The sequence below is a fragment of the Sceloporus undulatus genome, unplaced genomic scaffold, assembly GCF_019175285.1.
Source record: "Sceloporus undulatus isolate JIND9_A2432 ecotype Alabama unplaced genomic scaffold, SceUnd_v1.1 scaffold_12, whole genome shotgun sequence".
Lineage (NCBI taxonomy): Eukaryota > Metazoa > Chordata > Lepidosauria > Squamata > Phrynosomatidae > Sceloporus > Sceloporus undulatus.
Genome location: NW_024802934.1, coordinates 5,180,897 through 5,205,183, shown reverse-complemented (window position 1 = coordinate 5,205,183; position 24,287 = coordinate 5,180,897). Strand labels below are relative to the sequence as shown.

The 24,287-nt window shown below is 40.8% G+C and overlaps 1 protein-coding gene across 7 annotated transcripts in view; it reads left to right on the top strand.

The window, feature by feature from the left end:
* The window catches only part of LOC121917206 (HMG box transcription factor BBX-like), a 184,931-nt gene that overhangs the window by 127,978 nt on the left and 32,666 nt on the right, over nucleotides 1-24,287 (top strand). For all 7 annotated transcript variants that reach the window (XM_042442958.1, XM_042442960.1, XM_042442957.1 and 4 more), the window contains 3 exons: nucleotides 11,863-11,922; nucleotides 14,064-14,144; nucleotides 22,862-23,774. In XM_042442958.1, the coding sequence (XP_042298892.1) occupies nucleotides 11,863-11,922; nucleotides 14,064-14,144; nucleotides 22,862-23,774 (1,054 nt within the window). The remainder of the gene's footprint in view (nucleotides 1-11,862; nucleotides 11,923-14,063; nucleotides 14,145-22,861; nucleotides 23,775-24,287) is intronic.

Sequence of the window (24,287 nt, the reverse complement as noted above, 5' to 3'; positions counted from 1 at the left end):
CTTGGTCACTGTCCTTGGACCTGGTTCTTGCTGCAAACGGTGCCATTTCTGACTACCTGGCACTTGACTTTCCACTATCTGACCATCATTAATCTCCTTTGCTCTTACTTAACGCCTCCTCCTCGGTCATACTGTTCAACGCCATTTTCGTGATCTTCAATCTGTTGACTCTAACCATCTTGGTCTGACCCTGGATTCTTCTCTCTCTTCCCTAAATCTGGGGATTCTGCTGATTCAGCAATGTCTTTATTTAACTCCACTCTTTCCTCGACTCTCGACCATTTTGGCCCCTGTCTCTGTACGCACTTCTTCCTCTAAGACTAGGCCTCAGCCCTGGCTTAACCCCCAACATTAAGTTTTCTCCCGGTCCTGCTCTAGAGCGGCCGAACGGTCTTTGGAGAAAGTCCAAAGAGTGGGCTGATTTTATCCATTTCAAATTTGTTCTTCTTCCTTCTCCGGGCCCTCTCTAGTGGCTAAACAGAATTATTACAAATCATTGATCTCCACCAATGAGAGGCGCCCGCAGCGTTTTGTTCTCCACCTTCAACACGTTGATTAAACCTCCCTCTCCTCCTGTCTCTTCATCATTCTCTCCTAATGACTTTGCTAATTATTTCATCTCTAAGATTTCCACATTGCGCTCTGAGATAGTCCCCCCTGATTCTTCTTCTGCTCTTAATCTTCTATCACCCTCGCCTGACAAATTTTCTGTGTTTCCTCCTGCTCTTTTGGATGAACTCTTTTCACTTCTGAACTCTTCCAAACCTGCAACTTGCTCTCTTGATCCAATTCCTACTTGTCTTCTAATCCTATATGCCCTCCTTTCTGCCCTCGCTTCTCCCTAGCTTCAATCTCTCTCTCTCTCTACAGACTCCTTCCCCTCGGACTTAAACATGCTCTCATTTCCCCAATTCTGAAAAAAACTTCTCTTGACCCCTCCCCCTTGTCTAGCTATCGTCCGATTTCTCTTCTTCCCTTTCTTTCTAAGGTTTGGAACGGGTTGTCTATTCGCGCTGTCTTGAGTTTCTTGAAGCCAATTCCATCCTCGGATCCCTTTCAGTCTGGCTTCCGCCCAAGGCATTCTACAGAGACAGCTCTCACCAAGATCTTGAATGACCTTTTACAGGCCAAGGCTAATGGCCTTTACTCTGTTCTCATCCTTCTTGATCTGTCTGCAACCTTTGACATCGTGATCACTGTCTTCTAGTTGATATACTCTCTGACCTTGGGTTCTCAGACGTCGTTCTTGACTGGTTTAGATCTTACTTGTCTGGCAGATCTTTTGCAGTGGTTGCAGGAGGTCAGACTTCTTCTCCTGTTCCCTTATCTGTTGGAGTTCCCCAGGGCTCTGTTCTGGGTCCCGTCTGTGTTTCTCTCTACACACACTGTCCTTAGGAAAACTCATCAGCTCTTTTGGCTTTCCTACCATCTGTATGCCGATGACACCCAGTTGTATCGTCCGCCCCTGACCTTTCTCCAAGGCTTGAACAGCAAGTTTCGTCCTGCCTCACGAGCTGTCTCGCAGTGGATGTGCCATCGACGTTTGAAGCTCAACTGTCCAAGACGGAGCTTCTTGTCTTTCCTCCTAAGCCCACCACTTCAACACTCCTTTTTATGTCTCTGTGGACAACATTCTATTCAACCAGTCCAGCAAGCCCGCAGTCTTGGTTTTAATCTTTGACTCTTCTCTGTCGTGTATCCCTCAGATCCAGACCACAGCCAAGGCTTGTAGATTCTTTTTGTACAACATATTGCCAAATCCGACCATATCTCTCCGCCTCTACTGCCAAGATCCTGGTCCATGCCCTAGTGATCTCACGACTTGATTACTGTAATGTCCTCCCTGGCGGGGCTTTCTCTTCCTCCCTCCATCCTTTAATTTCTGTTCAAGTTCAGCTGCACGCATTATCACTTCCACCCCACCGTTCTGACCACATCTCTCCTGTGTTTGGCATCCCTTCACTGGCTCCCCCTCCCTTTCCCGCATTCAGTATAAGCTCCTGCTGGTCCACGTTTAAAGCCCTCCATGGACTGGCCCCTCCCTACTTATCAGACCTTCTTTTCTCCTCACCTTCCCACTCGGGCCCTCCGTTCTGGTAGTCAAGGTCTGCTGTCGCAGCCCAGGATTTCCTCTGCCCCATCCCGGATTCGCCCCTTTTCACTCGCTGCCCCTCACTCCTGGAACCTTCTTCCCCCACAGCAAGAGCCATCACTTCTTTATCCAGCTTCAAAACGGAGTTGAAAACCATCCTGTTCAGAGAAGCCTTCCCAGGCATTGCATAATTGTCGCTTACTATTTGATGTTCTTGTGGTGTGTGTTTTTGAACCATTTCCTGTATTGCTATGTACTGTATATGTATTATCCTACTTGAGATTATGTATTTCCCTGGAAAATGATTAACCATCCATTATGAAGCCTCACCCTCCCTCCAGTCCATCTCCCTTGGTCCAGGCCTTGGAGGTAGAGAGGAACTGCTGGACCTCTTACCCTTTCCCTCCACCACTCCCTTCTCCTTCTGTGTCTTGTCTTTTAGATTGTAAGCCCGAGGGCAGGGAATCGTCTAACTAAAAGATTGTAGTACAGCGCTGTGTAATTTACAGCGCTTCATAAATAAAGGTTAATAATAATAATAATACTATCAAGGTACGGCTCACAAAAAAGGTCAGGATAGCAACCAAAAGAGTCCATTTTATCCAACTCTTCTTAGAATTTGTATGCAATAGACACAGCTCTAGCACATTATGGTTTAAATCCTATTGCTCATCACAATTAGAGTAGTAACCATGGTTTGGGACTGTCTAGGAGGATTGAGGACTTCATTGTCAGAAGTAGCACCTAATCCAGTCTGCCGTGATGGCTGTAGTGTCACACTACACTATAAAGTGGCGCCTCGGGATCAAATGATCGGGTTACGAAATTTCCGGATACGAAAAAGTTGGATTGGCAAAAACTGTTTTCGGGTTACGAAATATTTTTCGGGTTACGAAATTCATTCGGCGCGAAATTCAAATGCTGCAAAGTGCAGCTATAGGCTTTCCAGTGCTAACGGAAAAGTGTTTCGGGTTAACGAAATTTTCGGGTTACGAAAGGAATGGCGGAACGAATTAATTTCGTAACCCGAGGCACCACTGTACTCTTCTTTTAAAAAGTTAAAACTTTTGTACCTCTGAAAAATGAAACAGAGCTGATTCATCATTTTTCTTTTGAATCCGCAGGGGCATCTAGCTGTGATGGGCTAGAAGAAATCTACAGAAAATACATTAAAAAAAGGCAAACATTTTGAATATGAAATGACAACACAACCAGTATCAGTATTCCTCTGAAATATGGGGAAATTCTGTTTGTATCTGTGCCTCCTCAGGACACAAAAGAGTATGAAAAGGTCACTTTCTTAAGGACTAGTAAATGGCAAAACGGTAAAAATATCAACACCACGTTTTGCATGCAAACCTTTGCTAGAAACAAGTGTAACAAAAGAAGAAAAGCCACAAAGGTAATTCCAAAGAAAGTATCACATTGTTGCAAACTAAGCCAAAGGCTTTTTATTCTTTTGTTGCCAGAATTTAAATTAAGATTTTTAACTAACAGGTATTGCACTAAAATGCTATGCTAAATGAAGGAATCAACATTCTAGGCTAAATATGCAATATATTTCAAAATCAATTAGCTGGAAGTAAACCTCATCAGTCTACAAAGGAACCCATATTCAAGTAGAACCTATGATTTTTCAGCACTAGAAAGCTTAGGTGGTGCTTGCTGGAATCTATATCCTACCGCATAATTAATAGCAATCTTTGCAGTCTAGGAAAACTCATTTGGAAGATAATGAATTTCTGAAATGCTTTTAAGGCAATAATGAACCTGATTCTACCAAAGTTAAACATTTGTAAATTCCACTGATTTCAACAAGTAAGATTTAGTACATGCTCAACATTTAAATAAAATCAGTGGGGATTAAAATTACACATTTCCTATTGAAGTAAATGGTGATTTTAAAATGGCCAGTCTAACAACACAAGTACATCCAAATAAATTATTTGGGTAGTTCAGTTTTAGCACCTTGATAGCACACATTTCTAACATTTTTGGTGCTAGTCATATGACCTGAAAATAAAAACAAAGCAAGCTCTCAAATCTATCTAGTCTTCCCTGAATCAGATCATCTGGGATATGATTCCTAAAACTATGGTTAAAGCAGAATTTTTAAAAGTGGGTCTTAGATTTTAACATACAAAGACGATAGAGACTGGCCTTATGATAGAGCATTTAAGGGGTGTTCACACACTTCAACTTCAAGAGTAACCTCTTCAAAATAATGCCAGTCCTGTCAGGATTTGATGCATGGGCAAGCTGCCTCGAGTCCGAGGTTAGGGGAAAAAGCAGGATGCAATGAATAAATAATAGAAAGAATAGAATACTGTACTATAGTATAGAACAGAACAGAGCTTCGTTTTAAGCATTTAATTAAATAACATGGGCCCTCTACAGGCAGGCCTAAAGTGCACCCGTCACATGCTAGGGGTTGGCCGGGGGGTGCACGTGCCCATACTGGCCTCACCCCTAGCACGTGACAGGGGTGTCAAAATGGGCGGCACCCTGTACATATGGGCACCGTCATTTTGATGCGACAGACGCTTAGCATCTGCACGTCCCAGTGTGTTTGTGACGCTGCAGGTGTGCCATTGGAACCTGCTTTTTAAGGGTTCTTTTTGCTCGCGTGGGGAAGCCCCGCAGTCTGGAGGCTGCAGCTTCCCCGCAGGCAAACAGGGCGGCTGGGGACCATCCGTTTTGGGCGGTCTGTATCCTGCCCTACGTTTTCTTTAGCTGGCACTGTTTTTTTTCTGCCTTTTTAAAATAATGTAGGAAAGACATGTTTTCTGTAATTATGTAAGATCATATAATGTACTAAAGAAATAAACACTGTCTGGAAATTGTGAAGCAATGGTAAAGACAGGGATTAATATATTTGTTCCAGATCATTTTTGAAAATCTGAAGAAATGCACTAAATCTGCAGGAAACAGAATGTAGTCAGTTAACACAATGACTGTATTCAGCAAATATGTTTTCTATTTAGGAAAGCCAGAAAAGTGATCATTGCACAATGTAACCAATGTACAATGGGTTCACTGGGCATCAGAACTGATGCACAACAGGAGACTAGCCAGTGCCTATGTGCATTGGTACAGCCTGCCAATGTCCTGTTTACACATTTTTCACAATTCAGGCAGGGTTCTTAGTAATTCTACTACATTGCTAACTACGTAGAAAACTATGCAATTCAAACTGTGGCAGAGAATTCTGGCTGAAATGGCAATATCATTTACATTTTCTACACCACTTAATAGTGAACTTAGCACTCTCTAAGAAGTTTACAATCTATGAGCCAATTGCCCCCAACAGCTGGGTACTCATTTTCTGTTCTAGGAAAAGAGGGAAGCCTGCGTCAACCTTGGAGCTCTGGGATTGAACTCACAATGTTTGTGGTGTGCAGTACCGGCATTTATCCATTGAGCCACCAGGCTCCTTATTTTTATAGTGCTTTTCAGAGACCTGAAGTTACTTAAGGATAATAAATATATTTATCTGTAACTTAAATGCATGCTGCAGCCCTGATCCGTGGCCTTGTCAGCGATAAAGAAATGGCAAATTCTGGCGGGCTTAGAATGAGTTGAAGCATTGGAGTGTGGCTGGAGGCCAAAAGAAGCTAGCAGAGAGTTAAAGCGAGATGTTGTAGGGTTATTGGAATCATCAATGTGGATATTGAAGTCACCTAGGATCAAAGTGGGGAGTGAATCTGAAAGAAAGAATGTCAGCCATGATTCAAAGTCTGAGAGGAACTGGGTGGCAGAGCCAGGAGGGCGATAAATAACTGCAACCCAGAGCTGTACAGGAGAAAAGAGTCTGATAGGATGAAACTCAAAGGAAGAGAAATGATAGCTGGGGGGAAAAGATAGAACTTGATACTGGCAGGAGTTAGATAGCAAGATACCAACCCCTCCCCCTCGACCCTCAGGGCGGCTGGAGTGGGTGAAGGAGAGACCACCAAAAGAAAAGGCAGCGGAGGTTGTAGTATCATGGGCTGGGAGCCAGGTTTCAGTGAGAGCAAGGAGATTAAGGGATTTGGAGAGAAAAAGGTCATGGATTGCTGTTGGTTTAGGGGCAGCAGAGCGGCAGTTCCAGAGGGAACAGAGGAAGGGAAGCACGGAGACAGGGAGAGGCCGAATGGGGATCAGGTTAGGAGAAATGTGGCGAGCCATGGGAAGGATGGGGTTCGCAGAGAAAAGAAAGAGGTGTAGCTGGCTCTCTGAGGTGGTAAAGGAGTTTGAGGGGTTTACAATAAAAGGTCAACAATAACAATAATAACGAAAGCAATAATAATATTGCCAGGTCAGGCCATCTGGGAAAGAGTCCGATGCAAGCAGGAAGTTCTTCCAGGCAGCACAGGTTAAATTTGTCCTTCTTCCTGTGGGGAATTCTGGGACCAGAAGGAGAGGGAGATGGAGCCAGGTGCCTTCTGTTGGGGGGGAGAGGAGTTCCTTTGTTGAAGGCAGATGGGGGCCCTTCCTTCAATCCCCTCAGAGGCAAAGATGGAGTCAGGTGCCTTGTGGGGGAGAGGAGTGTGTATGTGTGGAGGGAGAGAGAATTTTATTGTCTCCTTATGTTCTTTTCCCACATAATTGTCTCCCTTATCATCCATTTTGCTATTTCAACATTCATTATTCCCTAACAACTTTCTTTGTTCTTCTTTTATGTAACTGATTTGCAAATTTGCAACTAATGTAATGTTCTTTCATTTAATGTGGTAACATAACCATTTCTTCTTATTATAACAATTTTAATTTGGCCCCTGTGGACCAGTTCCTATGTGATTGTGGTAGAAATGGGTAGATGCAGAAACATAACTTGATATTGAAGTTTGTTTTGAGAATGAAAGAGTTTCTACTTCCTATCAGTCATTCTTTCCTGTTACTTTCTCTCTCCACATAACTACTTAAAATCTATCCCCTTTGGGGATATTTCCCAACAATATTAATAAAACTCAAGGATCAGAGAGCCAAACCTAATTTAAAACTGCCCCTGCAATTGTTTTATACAATGTGCTTGTCAGCGCAACTGCTGGGGTCCAACAACCACTATCAGCAACTCTCAACGAGTCCTGGGGTTAAATCAGACCCTTGTAGCAGAGCTGGCAATTTCCAGAAGCCGAAGCGTGACTCCAAAGTCCAATTTTGGATGACAGCAACTGGATGTCTTCCAGGAACTGCAGCAATGCAGGAACCTCCGGGGACACACAGCAAACCGATGCTATAGCTTCTTCTGATAAACCACCAGAGAAACTAAGTCTCCCAAAGTGCTCTTTATTCACAGCGCTATAATACAAATCCAGATCTCTTAAACTCCAATCCATACCAATCCAACTCCTTCTACAAACCCACAAGCTATCCCTTGCAACCCCTGGGTTTATATAGTCTCCAGACCATGTGGTCTCCCAAACCCAGTGAGTTCAGGTGTGTAACCATGTCATGTGTCTCCTGTGCAATGCAGACACATGGTTTCATCATCCATGGCTACATGCACTTGGACACTGAAGAGTCCTTGACACAATGAGCTTCAGCTGTGCTGATCAGCCTTGCCACTCTGCTGAATGCTCATGGCCAAACACACACACATCAAGCATTTCCCTGTGTGCTGTGTTTTAACCCTTCAAATGCCTGACAGTGCTCCCTATATTTCCAGGTTTTATCCAGATTAGAAAGCACCAAAATGAAAATTTCAAAATGAAGGACTTCATACACACACACACACACACACACACATCCATCCATCCATCCATCCTCCTGCATTTGCCATTTCTCTTCCACAGGTCTATTACTCACCACTGATCACATCTGAATTAAAACAGTGAGGCATCATATAAACTTGTGATGCTTCATAATTTTAATTCAGATGTGATTGGTGTTGAGTGATAGACTTATGGGAGAGAAATGGCAAATGCAGGAGGAAATATATAACCCTTCATTTTGAATTTTTTATTGTTTGCCTTATAAAGTATAGTCTTACTTTGAGATGCTAGCTGAATTGAACTACTCTTAAAGATTGGTCAGTAGCAGTAGCCCACTGTAGAGGCTGAAAGGATTAAGTTAACTGAAAATTAAAATTATGTTTATTTCATCCTATAATTGGAAAATAACTTTAAGTCACCTCTTGATAATATGAAATTACAAATGGTACTGTCTCAAAATTGCTTTGTAGCCTGGAGCACTTAGCTCCTTCGTCACTAAACTAAAAAGATTCTTTATGAGCTGCTTCAAGGTTAATTAATACAACACAAATAAGTAGTCCAACTGCTGTCACAGGACTTTATCCTAAGTCAGGAAGAGTTAGAGAGAAAATGGTTTCTTGTACAGACTACTGTGAGTGGTCTTGAGGCCAGAGGATTTACTTTCTTAGTGGTTGTACTGGCAGGTGGCAGCAGCCAACTGAAAGAGAAAGCTGCCACCTTTGTGCTTCCTGTTTCTTGAGTGCCAGCCTTTGGGGTGCTGGGAGAATGAAGCTATGGAAGTATGGGAGAGGTGGTCTGGACAATTTTCTATTTCACGATTACAGTGGGCCCTTAAGTTTGGTTCCAGACCCCCCTATTGATACCAAAATCCATGAATGCTTATATACAGCAGAGTAGTAAAATGGCAAAATTATGGTTTGCTCTTTGGATTTTAAATGTATGTCTGTATATAATAGGTATATTTAAACTGTGGATGGTTGAATCAGTGGATGCAGAATCTGTGGATACAGAGGGCCTACTGCATTGATCTTCTTGTCAAGGAAGTTCAATTTTTCAAGGAACATCTGCAAGCCCTGTGTAAAATCCTTTAACCAAGAATACTCAGCATTTTTCTTTTTAAATTATTTTATTTATTTTAAATAGTTTAATACAGAACAATGGGCCTACCCAGAGCCTGAGAAATTACTTCTTAAAAATAGTCTATAGTGTAGTTCATTATATGAACATACCTTCCCAATAATTAATTAATATATTGTCTGTGATCTCTTTACGTTATTTAGTACTTTTTATTTCTTGCTTATTGGGGGGGGGGCAATCTAAAAAATAAAGCAGTGGCCTGTAGAAAGCAAGCAAACATTAAGTAGTATATGAAAAAAGTTGACATTGTGAGTCATTATGTTACTTTGCTGAAGGACCATTGTTATGTATTTTTAATTCCAAAAGTAATGCAGTATAGGTCACATAATTACTGTATTACCTGCAAGATCTTGTCCTACCAACACTGAGTTCTCTTCAGAGCTTTGAAGTACAACAAGCAGCAGAAAGCAGTGAATATGCTTAGAAAAATTAGAGGTCATCATCTCTCTCCATATAATCCGCCCCGCCCTCTCAGATCAGCCAGGAAGCAACTCTTGAGAGTTCCAGACTCAAAATATGCCATAACAACGCAGAGGGCCTTCTCTATCTCGGCCCCAAAGCTCTGGAACTCGCTTCCCGGTGAGCTCCGCTCGGCCACCTCTCTTGACCAGTTCAAGAAGGAGTTAAAAACTTACCTGTTTCAACAGGCTTTTCCCCAGCCTTCCCCGATGTAGCCCTCCCCTCTCTTACTGTATGTGTTGAAGTATCTCGAGCTAGCTAGATTTTGTAATTTGTAATCGCTATTGCAATTTTTAATGTAATGTATTTGTTGTTTTTATTGTGTTTTATATTGTATTGCTATGCTGTATTGGCATGTGTATGTAACCCGCCTTGATCACAGGAAAGGCGGGCTAGAAATAAATATTTTATTATTATTATTATTATTTTATACACACACACACACACACACACACACTGCTTCTATTGGAATGTTGAGTTTATAAGGTATTTTCTATTGTGGAGCACTAAAGGACTATTTCATAATGAAGGAGAATCCTTTTGTGCCAAGTTTAGTTCTCTTTGGAAGTAGAAAACAATTTTTTCCAGATTAGAGCATTCAGAGGAGTGTGTCGCAATGCTTAAATGCTAAAAACAATGTGAAGTCGAAAGCTTTCATGGCCGGCATCTATAGTTTTTTGTGGGTTTTTCAGGCTATGTGGCCATGTTCTAGAAGAGTTTCTTCCTGATGTTTCTCCAGCATCTGTGCCAGCCACAGATGCTGGCGAATCGTCAGGAAGAAACTCTTCTAGAACATGGCCACATAGCCCAAAAAACTCACAAAAAAAGCTAAAAATAATCTTGAACTTCCTTACCAGAGCTATTCCTTGGGGGGGGGGGGGCTGGCACCTATGCATCATTAAGCACACTAGACTCACACTCTCATCTTTCTTTGCTGGAGAAAAGGTTGTTTTTACCCTGAATATGATACAGGATATTGAGGTAGATGAAATTTTAGCTACAATAGATTTATAGAAAGATGGAGTCAGTTTGGTCAATAGAATTATGTATTTTGAATTGAGGCCTGGGAAATGTAAACAGGAAAGTAGAGTAAAGCAGTAAAGGGCACAGGCTGACCTCAAGTGAAGGACCTGGAATTCTCTGGTGCCTGGAGCTAGCTGGGAGACATAACTCATGATAAGGTTAAAGGGAGGGGGCCTAAAAGTAAGGAGGGTGTGGGATGTAGCTTAAATGGTATTTTAATGTATACATGTATCTTTGCTCTGATTGAATGAAAGTTTCTGTACGTTAGCACTTTGAACCAGTGAATAGAATACATTGTTAGGGACCTCATTGTTGGAATTACCTATATGAACAGCCATTTTCTTTGCTTCTGGGCCTCAGTTTATGGAACTTTGAATTCCACTGAGGACATTTTTCCTTTGCCGGCAAATTGGAATAAACTTTGAATTCTCAGCACATTTTCTGGATCCTCTGTCACCTTACTTCATCAGACCTGTGACTTAGTGAGAGAAAGTCTTGGTTCCTCAGATTTCTATAACAATATGTACTTTTAGATCATTTGAGAAAAATACTCAAATTTTTAAATAGTATCTTATGTATTTATTTTATCTAGTAGCACCCATGTTACTTCTTTAGAGCAAACATATTGTTTCTTCCCAAGAGCTTTGGCAGATTTCCCTATGCCAAAATTATGTTTTCCTCTTGGTTGTTTTCCTACCCCCTCCCACCCTCCCAACAAAAAGTTGTTGTTTTTTTGTTGCTGTTGTTATACACTTTACAAATGTCATACTGAGAAAAGTATTGCTTACATTGTGAGACGTAAGCAGCCAGTAGCAGTCACTCAGTGAAAAATACCAGTGCCTGTAAATATTCAACTATCCAGTAGCACAACAGTCTTGTGTGATGATGATGCTCATTGCACTAGAGTCCACGATGCCTGGGGATTCTTGGCAAGCATCCCAGACAGCTTTTCCTTTCAGCCTGGGTGTTCTTCATATGTTTCCTTTCTTTTTATTCCTTTCACAGCAGGAGAGAATAATATTGAATCTTTGTGAAAGGAATGATACCATCAAGTGTATGTATCATTCATAATGGACAGCCTTTAACCCAGGCACAAAAGTCCCCTGTCATTCAGACACAATTCATTATAGAGCATGACACTCTTCACTGTAGACCTACTATGTTTATCACTTCTTTGTTTATTGTTTTTCTTAGTTTAAAACAAATTATGTGACTAATGGAGAAGGTTTCGTTCTTCTCTTTTTGAAACATGACTAGTTCAAGCAGCAGAGTACTGTGCACTGATGCCTGTCTCCTGTGAAATCTCAGAATCCACAGTAAATCCATACTAAAATCCCAGGACATTTAGGATAACCGTGGCAGCAACTGTATGGGTTAGTTGGTACTGACTAATTGAAATCTCCCAAAAGGCAACCACTCCCTTCATTAGTCTAAAAAGTATTCTCTCTTGCATCATAGCTGGGGAGTCCTGAACATTTGAAGCACTGCAGGAAATCAGCACTCTTCCAATTGGCGGAGGTAAGATCCCCTTCTTATTTCAAAAATGTGTATTTTTATTGTATTTTGCAAATGCAGATTGCAGAAACTTGGCATCAGAAATGTCAACAGCAAACATGTAATAGAACTAGGAGTTATACAGTGAAACATGGAAATGCCCACTTTAACTGTCCTGGCTCAATGCTAGGCAATCCTGGGAACTGTAGTTTATCGAGGCACCAGAGCCTTCTGACAGAGAAAGCTAAATGTATCACAAAACTGCAGTCCCTAAAATTCCCTAGCACCAAACCAGGGCAGTTAAAGCTGCCTCAAACTGGATTATTTCTACAGTATGTTTTGGACCATTGTCACTAATAAACTAAGTTGTATAAGAAGTCTGAAAAATTAAATGTTTGTCAGATGATTTTGTATATGATAGGAAATACCAGGCTTCCACATTGTCACAACTTATCATACTGATTTTCTTCTGTAATATTTGCAAAGGAGCTAGGCAGAGAGCAGCCTTCCATGACATAATACCCTCCAGGTCTGTTGGCCATGCTGACGTTGAGATGAGGGCAACTGTTGTCCAACGTATTTGAATGGTGCCAAATTAAAGAAGACTGTACAAAGACTGGCACCTTGTAGTCTTTTTCTGACTACAGCTCAAACTACAGATGTTTCATGCCTTTTGTTCTGTACACTGTGTATAAATGATAGAGAAAAGAATTGATTGAACATGCTGTCAAAATACAGAGTCATCTTCTCTGCAGCATATGAGGCAATCCCACACATTTCATAGGACATACATTTTCTGTATGGTCTCCTTCATGTTCCTGGAAGTCACACAGGGACAATAATGCAGAACTATTTTGATGTGACAACCATGCTGAAGTGTTAGTCTTCAAACAAGGACTTATTGCAATAGGTATTGAATAATTAAAGAGTTGATTAAGGGCAAATTATCTATTTGGTCTGGGAACTTTGGATGCCTCTTCTATATTGAGAAGTGTAGGAAGATGTCTGTTCTTCACAGACACAGATACAAATTATTACACTCACTCACAACGCTTTCACTCTTTTTTTTCTCCTCAAGCTAGGCTGTACAGATGCCTGCTGTTTCAATTTAGGAAAATAGCATTGATTTAGTGTAGGCTCTATATAGAAGGGAGAATCTGGTTTATTCTGCTGAATGTCTACACAGCATTGAATTAAAAATGCATAAATTGAGGCAAGCTCTGTCACCCTCATTTTGCTTTTCTGTGGTGAAAACATGGCATCTGGCAAACCTGTAAGTGGTCACAGTAAAAATCAGCTCATTTGTATACCACATTTTCCACAACACACTCAAAGCAGTCCATTTTAAAAAAATGCAACAATCATAGTTACAGTTGTAATACATCATAATGTTAACTTAAGTTCAATTCACTTAAAACATTTCAAGTGTTTAAGTAAAAGCAACACGTGTCAGCAGAACAGCTGACAGTATCAAATACCAGCAATATTAACAATATACGTATGTCACATAATATGCTTAACAATTCATGGAATTCAATTAAGAGTTCATTAGGGACAGATCTTGGAAAAGTTACTTTTTTCTGCTATAACTTCCAGATTCCTTGTTGGCTGAAGGAGTGCACAAGAAGTAATTTTAAAAATTACATTTTGATGATCTGATTAATTAGTCAAGGGCATATTCTCGTGCTCAGCAAAAGAATAAACGTGATGAAAATGTTGCAAAATCATACTTGTCATTTAGCTCTTTAATATCCTTTTTACCTTCAAGTACAAATGAGACAATTTAAATTGGTTGTCATTAAAATGTAAATAATGTGGTCAAGATTTTCTTTAAACTGACACAGCTCTTTCTTGCTAAAATAGTCAGTGATCAATTATCTGTTTATATCTTGAGAAACATTTGTTCTATATTTTAACAGTCTCCTTAGAGATGGTGTGGTTCATTTAAGTTTAACCCAGAAACTGAATACCGCATCTGAAAGCCAACTGACAGTTATTTTTTTTATACAATACTCATCTGGCTGTCCAGTAGTTTAATTGCTTTTCCAAATGTAATAATATGAAATTTCCTTTGACATTTTGTGTTAAGCTTGAAGCCACAACTTTATCAGTGACATTGTGATATTATCTTCCACCACCCCTTACTTTCTTTCTTTCTACTTTAGATTTCGTCTAGTACATCCCATTCAGGTCCTCCTGAATTAACAAAGCATTGTGGGACATCGGCATTGTTTCAGTTGGCAGAGGTAGTATTAAAATCCTGTGGCTTAATTACTACTGGCACATATGGGGAAGAGTAACTGAATGATGCTGGTTGCCAAGGTCTGGGGAAAAGAGCAGTAATACAGTCATAATTAGCATTGTTGTTTATAGAACCATAAATTATCACATTGGTGTCAAGGATCGAGATATACCTTGTCTAACCATTAAGCACATAGTATTTCTAGGATAAAGCCAACAAGTTTAGAATAACTGACTTGCACAACCACAGAGAAAACATAAATAACTCAATTTTAAATAAAAGATATTCAGACTGTAGCCATGTTGACCATACAGCAAGTACAGACATATCCAGACTTCACAAAACAGTGATACCTTTATTGGGGGGATGCACAAAATAAATGAAACAAGTTTTGAAGTTCCACTGACATCAGGCAAAAGTGTTAACAATCATACAAGAGGAAGGGGAAAAAATGATGTTGGAATCACAGACTTACATTTTATCAAGATGTCAGTTAAGATGGTAGGCAGAGTGCATTCCTCTCTTTTGCCATGTAGGCTCTGGGAGTTAAAGGTCCAAAACACATTGCAGAAATAATCCTGTCTAGGATAGCTTTAACTGCCCTGGCTCAGTGCTAGGGAATCCTGGCAGTTGTAGTTTATTGTTGCACCAGAGCACAGACAGAGAAGGCTAAATGTCTTACAGAACTACAGCTCCCAGAATTCCCTTGCATTGAGCCTGGGCAGTTAAAGCAGGTTCAAACTGGGTTATTTCTGCAATGTGTTTTGGACCAAGGAACCAAGAAAACCAAAGAAATAAAATTTAAACTCCTTTAGTAACACAAAAAGAAACCTTCTTTGAGTTCCAGCGGTCTGTGTCCTATGCAAGGCTACCCATTTTAAAAAGTTTGTATTGTAAGTGGTAAAATGCAAAAATATGATAAGTTGCTTGCTTGCTAGTGGTTTGGTGAGGCTGTGACAGATATAACATACATGAGTATAGCATATGTGTTCTGCATGCAGAACTCTGCTACAAATCCCTATCATAACCCCAGGACTCGCAGTTGCAACACACATAGACCTGAGCTATTCTTCTGCTGATGCAGATCAGGGGATGGAATCAGAGAGGTATCTGGCTATGTCCCTGTAGCCTGTCACAGACTTGAGGACATCTGTTGGAGTCGTTCAGTGGCCTCTGTGGATGAGGTCATCAGTCTGCACCTGGCAATGGGATCTCCTGCCCCTTCTGCTGTCAGGTAGCGCTCACTCCCTTCAGTTCAGTAAACCAGTCTTCTCATAGAATCATAGAATCGTAGAGTTGGAAGAGACCACAAGGGCCATCTAGTCCAACTCCCTGCCATGCAGGAACTCTCAATCAAAACATCCCCAACAGATACAGATGGCCATTCAGCCTCTGCTTAAAGACCTCCAAAGATGGAGACTCCACCACTCTCCGAGGGAGTGTGTTCCACTGTCAAACAGCCCTTACTGTCAGGAGGTTCCTCCTAATGTTGAGGTGGAATCTCTTTTCCTGTAGCTTGCATCCATTGTTCCGGGTCCTGTTCTCTGGGGCACCAGAAAACAAACTTGTTCCCTCCTCAATATGACATCCCTTCAAATATTTAAACAGGGCTATCATATCACCACTTAACCTTCTCTTCTCCAGGCTAAATATCCCCAGCTCCCTAAGTCGTTCCTCATATGATATGGTTTCCAGACCCTTCACCATTTTAGTCACCCTCCTTTGGACATGCTCCAGTTTCTCCACATCCTTTTTAAATTGTGATGCCCAGAACTGGACACAGTATTCCAGGTGAGGCCTGACCAAAGCAGAATAGAGTGGGACTATTACTTCTTTTGATGTAGACACTATACTTTTATTGATGCAACCTAAAATCGCATTGGTCTTTTTAGCTGCCGCATCACACTGTTGACTCATGTTCAACTTGTGGTCTACCTGGACTCCTAGAACCCTTTCACATGTAGTCTCGTTCAGCCAGGTGTCCCCAATCCTATATCTGTGCATTTCATTTTTCCACCCTAAGTGCAGTACCTTACATTTCTCCGTGTTGAATTTCATTTTGTTAGCTTTGGCCCAGCTTTCTAGTCTATTCAGGTCGTTTTGAATTTTGATCCTGTCCTCTGGAGTATTAGGTATTCCTCCTAATTTCGTGTCATCTGCAAATTTGATAAGTATGCCCCCAAGTTTTTCATCCAAGTCATTGATAAAGATATTGAATAGCACTGGGCCCAGGACAGAGTCTTGTGGGGACCCCACTGGTCACTTCTGTCCCGGATGAAAAGGAGCCATTGTTGAGCACCCTTTGAGTTTGGCTGATCAACCAATTACAAATCCATGTAACAGTTACCTTGTGTAGCCCACATTTTACAAGTTTGTTTGCAAGAATGTCATGGGGAACCTTGTCAAAGGCCTTAATGAAATCAAGATATACTACATCCACAGCATTCCCTTCATCTACCAAGCTGTTATCAAAGGAATTTTATCAAAGGAAGTAATTTTATCAAAGGAAGAGATACGATTAAACTCTAGGAGAACATGGTCACTCCCACCTAAGGATCCCAACACTTGCACCCCATTGACTAGGTCATCCCTGTCAGTTAGGATCAGATTTAAAATAGCTGACCCCCTTGTTGCCTCTTCCACCTTTTGGACAATGAAATTATTTTTAAGGCAAGTGCTAGACCTTGAGGATTTTGCTGAGTTTGAATTCCAGCAAATATCAGAGTAGTTGAAGTCAACCATCACCACTACATCTCTCCTTTCTGAGTGTGTGGTCATCTGTTCTAGAAAGGCATCATCCAATTCCTCCATCTGACTTGGGGGTCTGTAGTAGACTCTCACAATAACATCCTTGTTGTTTCCCTTCCCTTTAATTTTTATCCAGATGCTCTCCACCTGGCTTTCATGATTGATGTCCTGGATCTCTTCACTGGTGTAAATGTCTCTGACATATAATGCTATTCCTCCTCCCTGTTTGGCCTATTTCTCTTGAAAAGGTTATACCCCTTTATTCCTACATTCCAATCATGAGACTTACCCCACCAGGTTTCAGTAATGCCTATTATATCATATTTGCTTTGCTGTGCTAAGAGTTCAAGTTCATCTTGCTTATTTCCCATGCTCTGGGCATTAGTGTAGAGACATCGATGCTGCCTGTGCAAGTTTTTTTGCCTCCCATTGTTGGATCATTGTACTGTTTGCCTTCTTCCCTCTATAACATTTGACTATTTTCTCCAGCCCTTTTGCCATTCAGAATTCTGTCTTCCTCCCCCACATAACTCAGTTTAAAGCCCTCCTGATTAAATTTTTGAGATTATTGGTAAAAACGTTTCTGCCAACTGGTGTGAGATGCAACCCATCCCTTGCCAGAAGTCCCCCCTCATGGAACCGCAACCCATGATCCAAGAATCCAAACCGTTCTTGGTGACACCATCTACAGAGCCAGTTGTTTACATCTGCTGTTTTCTTCTCCCTTCCTGGACCATGCCCTTCAACTGGGAGAAGAGATGAGATGACAACCTGTACATCCATTTCTTTCAGCTTCCTACCCAGAGCCTCATAGTCCCTTATGGTATTCTGAAGGCTGTGCCTTGCAGTATCATTGGTTCCCACATGGACCAATAGAAAGGGGTAACAGTCAGTAGACTTGCCAAGTCTTGTCAGCCTTTCTGTTACATCATGGATCCTTGCCCCAGGGAGACAACATACCTCCCAAGACATCTTGTCAGGTCCACAAACCACTGCTTCAGTACCGCTCAGCAAAGAGTCCCCACCACCACCACCACATGTCTCCTCTGAGGCTTAGTAGCAGCTGTTCCCGTTGGTGGTACTCTCAGGCTTCCCTGCTCTGTCCCTGAAGTCTGTCCCTGCTATTGTTCTTCATTATCCCTGATAACAGAGAGAAGTTCAAATCAATCCTGTAGCTGCAAGCTCACAGAACGATCCCTGGTTTCCCTACTTCTGTGTGTGACATTCCTCCAACCATCTACCTCTGTAGTATGTGAAGTGAACTCCTCCTCCCCAGCAACTTTCTCTGTGCGTTTCCCCTCCAAGACCATCCAGTCCGTTCTGGTCAGGAAAACCTCTTGCTCCTTATGATGCTGAAGTGTAGACCAGAGTTCTCTTACAGAAAAGGCTAATCTCATAAAACTACAGCTCTCCCAAAGGATAGGACCATTTCTGATGGTTTGAAGTTACAGGAGAGTAGATTTCAATCATGTATTAGAAGGAACATCTTGACAGTATGAGTGGTTTGGCAGTGGGAACCAATTGTCTAGAGACATGTATGTCATCTTTGAACATCTTCAAATGGCGTGGCATACAAGGCATGTCAGCGCAACGCCCCAGGGCACAAATGGTGCCTTGGCGGTGGCACAGGAAAAAACCTCCATTTCAGAGCTCCTTTTTCCAGCGAATCGTTGTCGCAGCTGTACAGTTGCTGCAGCCACCCCTTTCTACTAATCTGTACCGGTCTTCAGTTTCCTCTTTGCTGGCTCTCCAAAAACAGAAACAAGGCTGAACAAGTAAATTCAGCAAGGATTTTTTTAAAAAAAATTAATATGTGTTTTTGAATTATTGGGGAGAAATAATGGTTTTCTGTCCAGAACCCTGGTGGTGCTCTGGAGAACAGCACAACCACTTGAAGTGATGAAAGGTATTTATTTTCTGTGGTAACATTTAAAGATGGTTAGCTAACCCAAGATGTACATGGACAAGGGAGTTTGCTGTTGATTCTGATACAATGTATACTGCACCAGGTGACAGTGACATTATGTAACTGTCTTCCCTGCAAAATTTTCTCAGAATTTAATTTTTGAAAGTCTATTATCTTTTAAACTTGTTTTTTTTTAATATTTTACTTTCATTTCTTTTCTTCAACTTTCTTATTAGCCATTCCATCTTGGGTAGGTAGACAGGGTGTAAATCCAGTGAATATATAATAAATAAATGCATAGTAATACTTTTTCTAGGGAAATAAAATCTCTATTGAGCTAGCAACAAAACATAACTTGAAGACTTGAGAAATGAAATGTTGTATCATCTCAAGTAAATGCTATCATAAGAGAAGCTGGTTGGATCCTATGCAAGAAATGAGTTGTGTAATGAAAACCCGATTAATGCACAGCCTTATTTCTTTTCCTATAAGCAGTATGAAGAGATTTTCAAGATACCAAACTGCTACTCGTTGCCATTGTCCACATAGTTTGTCACTCTTTTTTTTCTTATGATAGTGCCTATTCAAATAGTTTACCTGGGTTGAAGCAGAGCTGTAGACAAATAAAAATCATTTACTTTGTACACTTGTACACTTTCTTTTTGGGACTGTCACAACACCAACATCCCTCTAAACCAAACTGATTATTTAGTTGAGCATTGATGTGCAGCAAGCTGAATATGTTCCAGAAATAATGGTGACTTCTCAGTATCTGTTCAGTGTATTAAAGTCAGAGTTCTTATATTAAAAAAACAAGAAAAGACACATTGCTAGCAGACTGAAAGAGCTCTATTTCCAGGTACTGTATACATTTTTAGTTTTTCAAAGAACTTAGATTCACCCACTCTAGACTGAAATATATTATAAGTTGCCCCTACACATTTCAATAAATGTGGCATAAAGTTGATACAGAAGAAAGTGAATATGTCATTTTCCACAGTGAGTCTAGTTCTGAACAGCCCGATCTAGTACTTTAGTAGGTCTCTTTGTGTTTTGCTTACTTATTTATCACATTTATACCCTGATCTTCCACAAAGTTCTGGTTAGTCAACATTGTGTTATCCTTTCTTAGAAAATAAAAATATGATTTACTCCCCAACAGCTCTAGTAATGGCATTACAGATGCATGTTCTATACATGCAGAAGAACTGCCAAAAGGCAGAGGAGGTTTTCTTATAAAATTCTTACTGCAACATTTTCCAAGATTAGCAAGTTCCCAAGTTGTGTTCCCACTGCAATTCTTTGGCTAGAAACATGGTTAATGTCAGTTGAGGCTCGTATTTAGCTGCGTAAATTTAATATCTGGCTAAAGATGCTCTTTGAGCCAGTTGGTTTATCACTGTTAATACTAACTGACACTTACCAATCCAATTGGAAGAAATCTTTAATTATAAAATTATCTGCTATAGGTTTTTTGTTTACTTGCGTTATAATGCTGGGCTAAAATAAAGCAAAGGCAGTCATTTCCCAACGTATTAAAGATATCAACCTTCAAAATCATAAAAGTCAGATAGCTTCTTATCCTATATGCGAAGAAGTTGGAAGAGTATTCACATGCACTAAGTATTTTAACAACTTGAGTATACCCAAATTAAGAAGACCCTTCATGCTAGCCAGATTGAATACCCTTCCATCTGCTGTATTGGGTGGCAGATATAAAAAGGTACCTTACTTGAGCCAGTTTTGTCGCTGAGGCTCAGATGAAGTTGAGTCAGTTAGCCATGTTCTTCTTTACTGCTCCTTGTATGAAGATATCAGAGCTTCATTTATAACTCCCCTTATTCAACATTTTCCAGATAAAGATAAAGATTTTCCAGACAAGATAAATTTTATGTTGAATATCTTCTTCCAAACCTAAATGGACAGGTAACTGAAAAAGTTGCCAGATTTTGTGCAGCTGCTGTTGCTTGTCATAGAAATGCACTGAAATAATACTGTCAGTCATTTTGGTCATCTGTCCTTACATAATTTATTTTTATTGTGGTTGAAGTGATTTTATTTATTTAGTGTATATCACCTCTGGCTGATTGTTTTCTTTTACATGATTAAACAGGTAATTGCAGAAGAGTCCATATGAGACGACCCTATAAAATGGGCACATGTTGCAGTCTGCTAATTGCCTAAATGATTTTACATTTTAAGTAGGGGATGTCAAATCAGGTTTTAGCTTACTAAATGATTCTGCAAAAGCTATTAGTTCTTAGTCTTTAATCGAATTGTTGTTAAAGATCTCTGGGGTGATATTTAGTTGTGAGGTTTAAGATTTAAAACCACGAATGAATGCTTTCCTTCTTTTTGGAGCATAATTTACTTGTTTTGATGCCATGTAACACATGTATTTTTTTTCCGATGCTGGCTATGTGTCATAATAAATCAAATCAAGCAAATAGGAAAGTGACTTCATATTTTGGTTTTTTGTGGGTTTTTCAGGCTATGTGGCCATGTTCTAGAAAATTTTCTTCCTGACGTTTCACCAGCATCTGTGGCTGGCATCTTCAGAGAATGCTTTGCCTGGAAAAAGTAGGGTGTATATATACTGTGTGAGCCTGGGAATGCAGGACTGATTTGCATATATATTGTTCTGTGCTGATGGCCAGCCTCAGGCTGGGAGGCTAATGCAAAAGAGGATTAATGTCTGCTAATTGGTGATCATTATCTGCTGGGAAAGCCCCTGACTCTGAATGGTTTTCCATTTGCATTTGCTGAGTCCTTATTTTGCTATTCCTCAGGACTGGTAGCCAAATTATTATTATTATTATTATTATTATTATTATTATTATTATCAACCTTTATTTATGAAGCGCTGTAAATTTACACAGTGTTGTACATACAAATTTTGTTTACTTTAAGGGTTTCTTCTTTCCAGTTGAAATTATCCAAATATTTGTGGATTTCAGTGGCTTCCCTGTGCATCCTGACATGGTAGTGGTTGGCATGGTCCAGAATTTCAGTGTTTTTAAACAGTATTATATGCCCAGGATGGTTTGTGGCATGTTCTACTACTGCTGATTTTTCTGGCTGGCCCAGTCTGCAGTGTCTCTCGTGTTCCTTGATTCATGTTTGCACACTGCATTTGGTGGTCCCTATGTAGACTTGTCCACAGCTGCATGGTATGTGGTAAACTCCTGCAGCTGTGAGAGGGCCTCTGTGGTCTTTGGCTGAGCGAAGCATTTGCTGGATTTTCTTCGTCGGTTTGTAAACCATGTTCAGGTTATGCTTCCTCACCACTTTGCCTATTCTGTCTGTGACTCCTTTGATGTATGGTAAAAAATACCTTCCCTTTGGGTAGCGGCTTGTCTTCACTTCTATGGGTTTTCCTGGGCCTGGCAGCCCTTCTGATGTCTGAGCTGGAATAACCATTAGCCTGTAGATCCCAGTCCAAGTGCTTCAGTTCATTTTCCAAGAAGTGGGGTTTGCAGATGTGTTTTGCCCGGTCTACCAGTGTTTTGATTGTGCTTCTTTTTTCTCTTGGGTGATGGTTGGAGTTCTTGTGCAGGTATCGGTCTGTATGTGTGGGTTTTCTGTATACTGTGTGACCCAAACGTTGTTTCGGTTTGTGGACAAACATCTGCATAATTTCAAATGGAAAGAAGAAACCCTTAAAGTGAACAAAATCTGGCTACCAGTCCTGAGGAATAGCAAAATAAGGATTCAGCAAATGCAAATGGTAAACCACTCAGAGTCAGGGGCTTTCCCAGCAGATAATGATCACCAATTAGCAGACATTAATCCTCTTTTGCATTAGCCTCCCAGCCTGAGGCTGGCCATCAGCACAAAACAATACATATGCAAATCAGTCCTGCATTCCCAGGCTCACACAGTATATATATACACAACTTTTTCCAGGCAAAGCATTCTCTGAAGATGCCAGCCACAGATGCTGGCAAAACATCAGGAAGAAAATTTTCTAGAACATGGCCACATAGCCCAAAAAACCCACAAAAAAACATGGATGCCGGCCATGAAAGCCTTCAACTTTACGACTTAATATTTTACCCTTGTTTCAGATGTGCCTTGCATCCGAGGAAGTAAAGGTGAGGGAACCTGGGATAGTTAAACTAGAAGCATCTAGGATCATCAAGGCCTTTGAATCACCTGAGCAGGTAAAAGTTGAGGAACCAGAAAAGGTCAAAGTAAAAATAGAAAAATCTCTGAAGACAAAGGGCCATGAACATGAAAAGACAAACACTGAAGTGTTGGAGGAGATGGCAAGATGCTGCCTGGCTACAGATCCCGCACTGGACAACACAACACTAGTTGCACCTGACAGCTCAATTGCCAAGGACCCTGCATGCTTTTCCCAAGAACTTGCAATGGCCAACATCAGCACCTTAGGATTAAGCAAGCCAGAAAAGCTAAAAAAGAAAAAAAAGAAAAATAAACTGGACCGGCAAGAACTTGAAAAATGTACCTCTAAGAAAGCTTGCAAAAAAAGGCAGTCTTCTGAATCAGACATTGAGAGTGTCATTTATACTATTGAAGCAGTTGCAAAAGGGGACTGGGGAGCAGAGAGACTCATAGAAGTGCCCCATAAGAAAATCTGTCCTCCTTCAACAGTGAAGGGGAACATCTTGGACACAAAGTCACCAAAGAAAAAAGTGAAGTCAAAACAGAAGAAAGCACTGAAGGAAAAATGTGTAGATACCCCCAAAGAATCAAAGCCCCATGATGTTAACATTACAGAAAACAAGGAGCTGCTATGTGAGGCACCTGAAAACATCAAAACAGAACCACTAACACCAATGGAGGACGTAATGCCACAGGGTTTACCAGAGCAAGTCAAAATTGAGGATAGTGACTGTAACAAAAAGGCAGAGACATGTGGCGCTAGAAAATCAGAGAGAGCTTGCAAGGGTGCTCTGTATAAAACTCTGGTGTCAGAGGGCATGCTTACATCCCTCCGTGCCAATGTTGATAGAGGTATGTAACCTTTAACATGTCCATATGCTAAACAAAGAGGAGGGGCTGAAAAAGGACGTGCAGTTACTATTAGCTGGTCGTTACCATTTATGGTTTAGAATTGGCATCACCCTCACTTTCCAAACCCCAGCTTTCAGCTGCAAATGTCCCATTCCAACATGGGTATTACCTTACCAGTGAAAAGAGGGGGCAAAGGGTACAGAACAGCACCTGTCTCTATTATTGTCACACCACCTCCTCCCCACTTTCCACTGGTGAGGCAACAGTTGTGCTGGAAATGAATGATTCTGGCTGAAAGTTGGGGTTTGGAAGGTAAGATAGGATAGATACCTTGAACCCACTCAGTGGAGCTTTAGGGTACCTCATCCTGCTCCACAATCTATTAAAGATTGGAAGTTACAAGACTCCCATCCCATATCTAACCTAAAAACCCTATTCATAATTGTTTGCCGTTTTAGCATGTGTACTGTGCAGTCCTATGCATAGGTACTCGGAAATAAATCCATCCTTCTG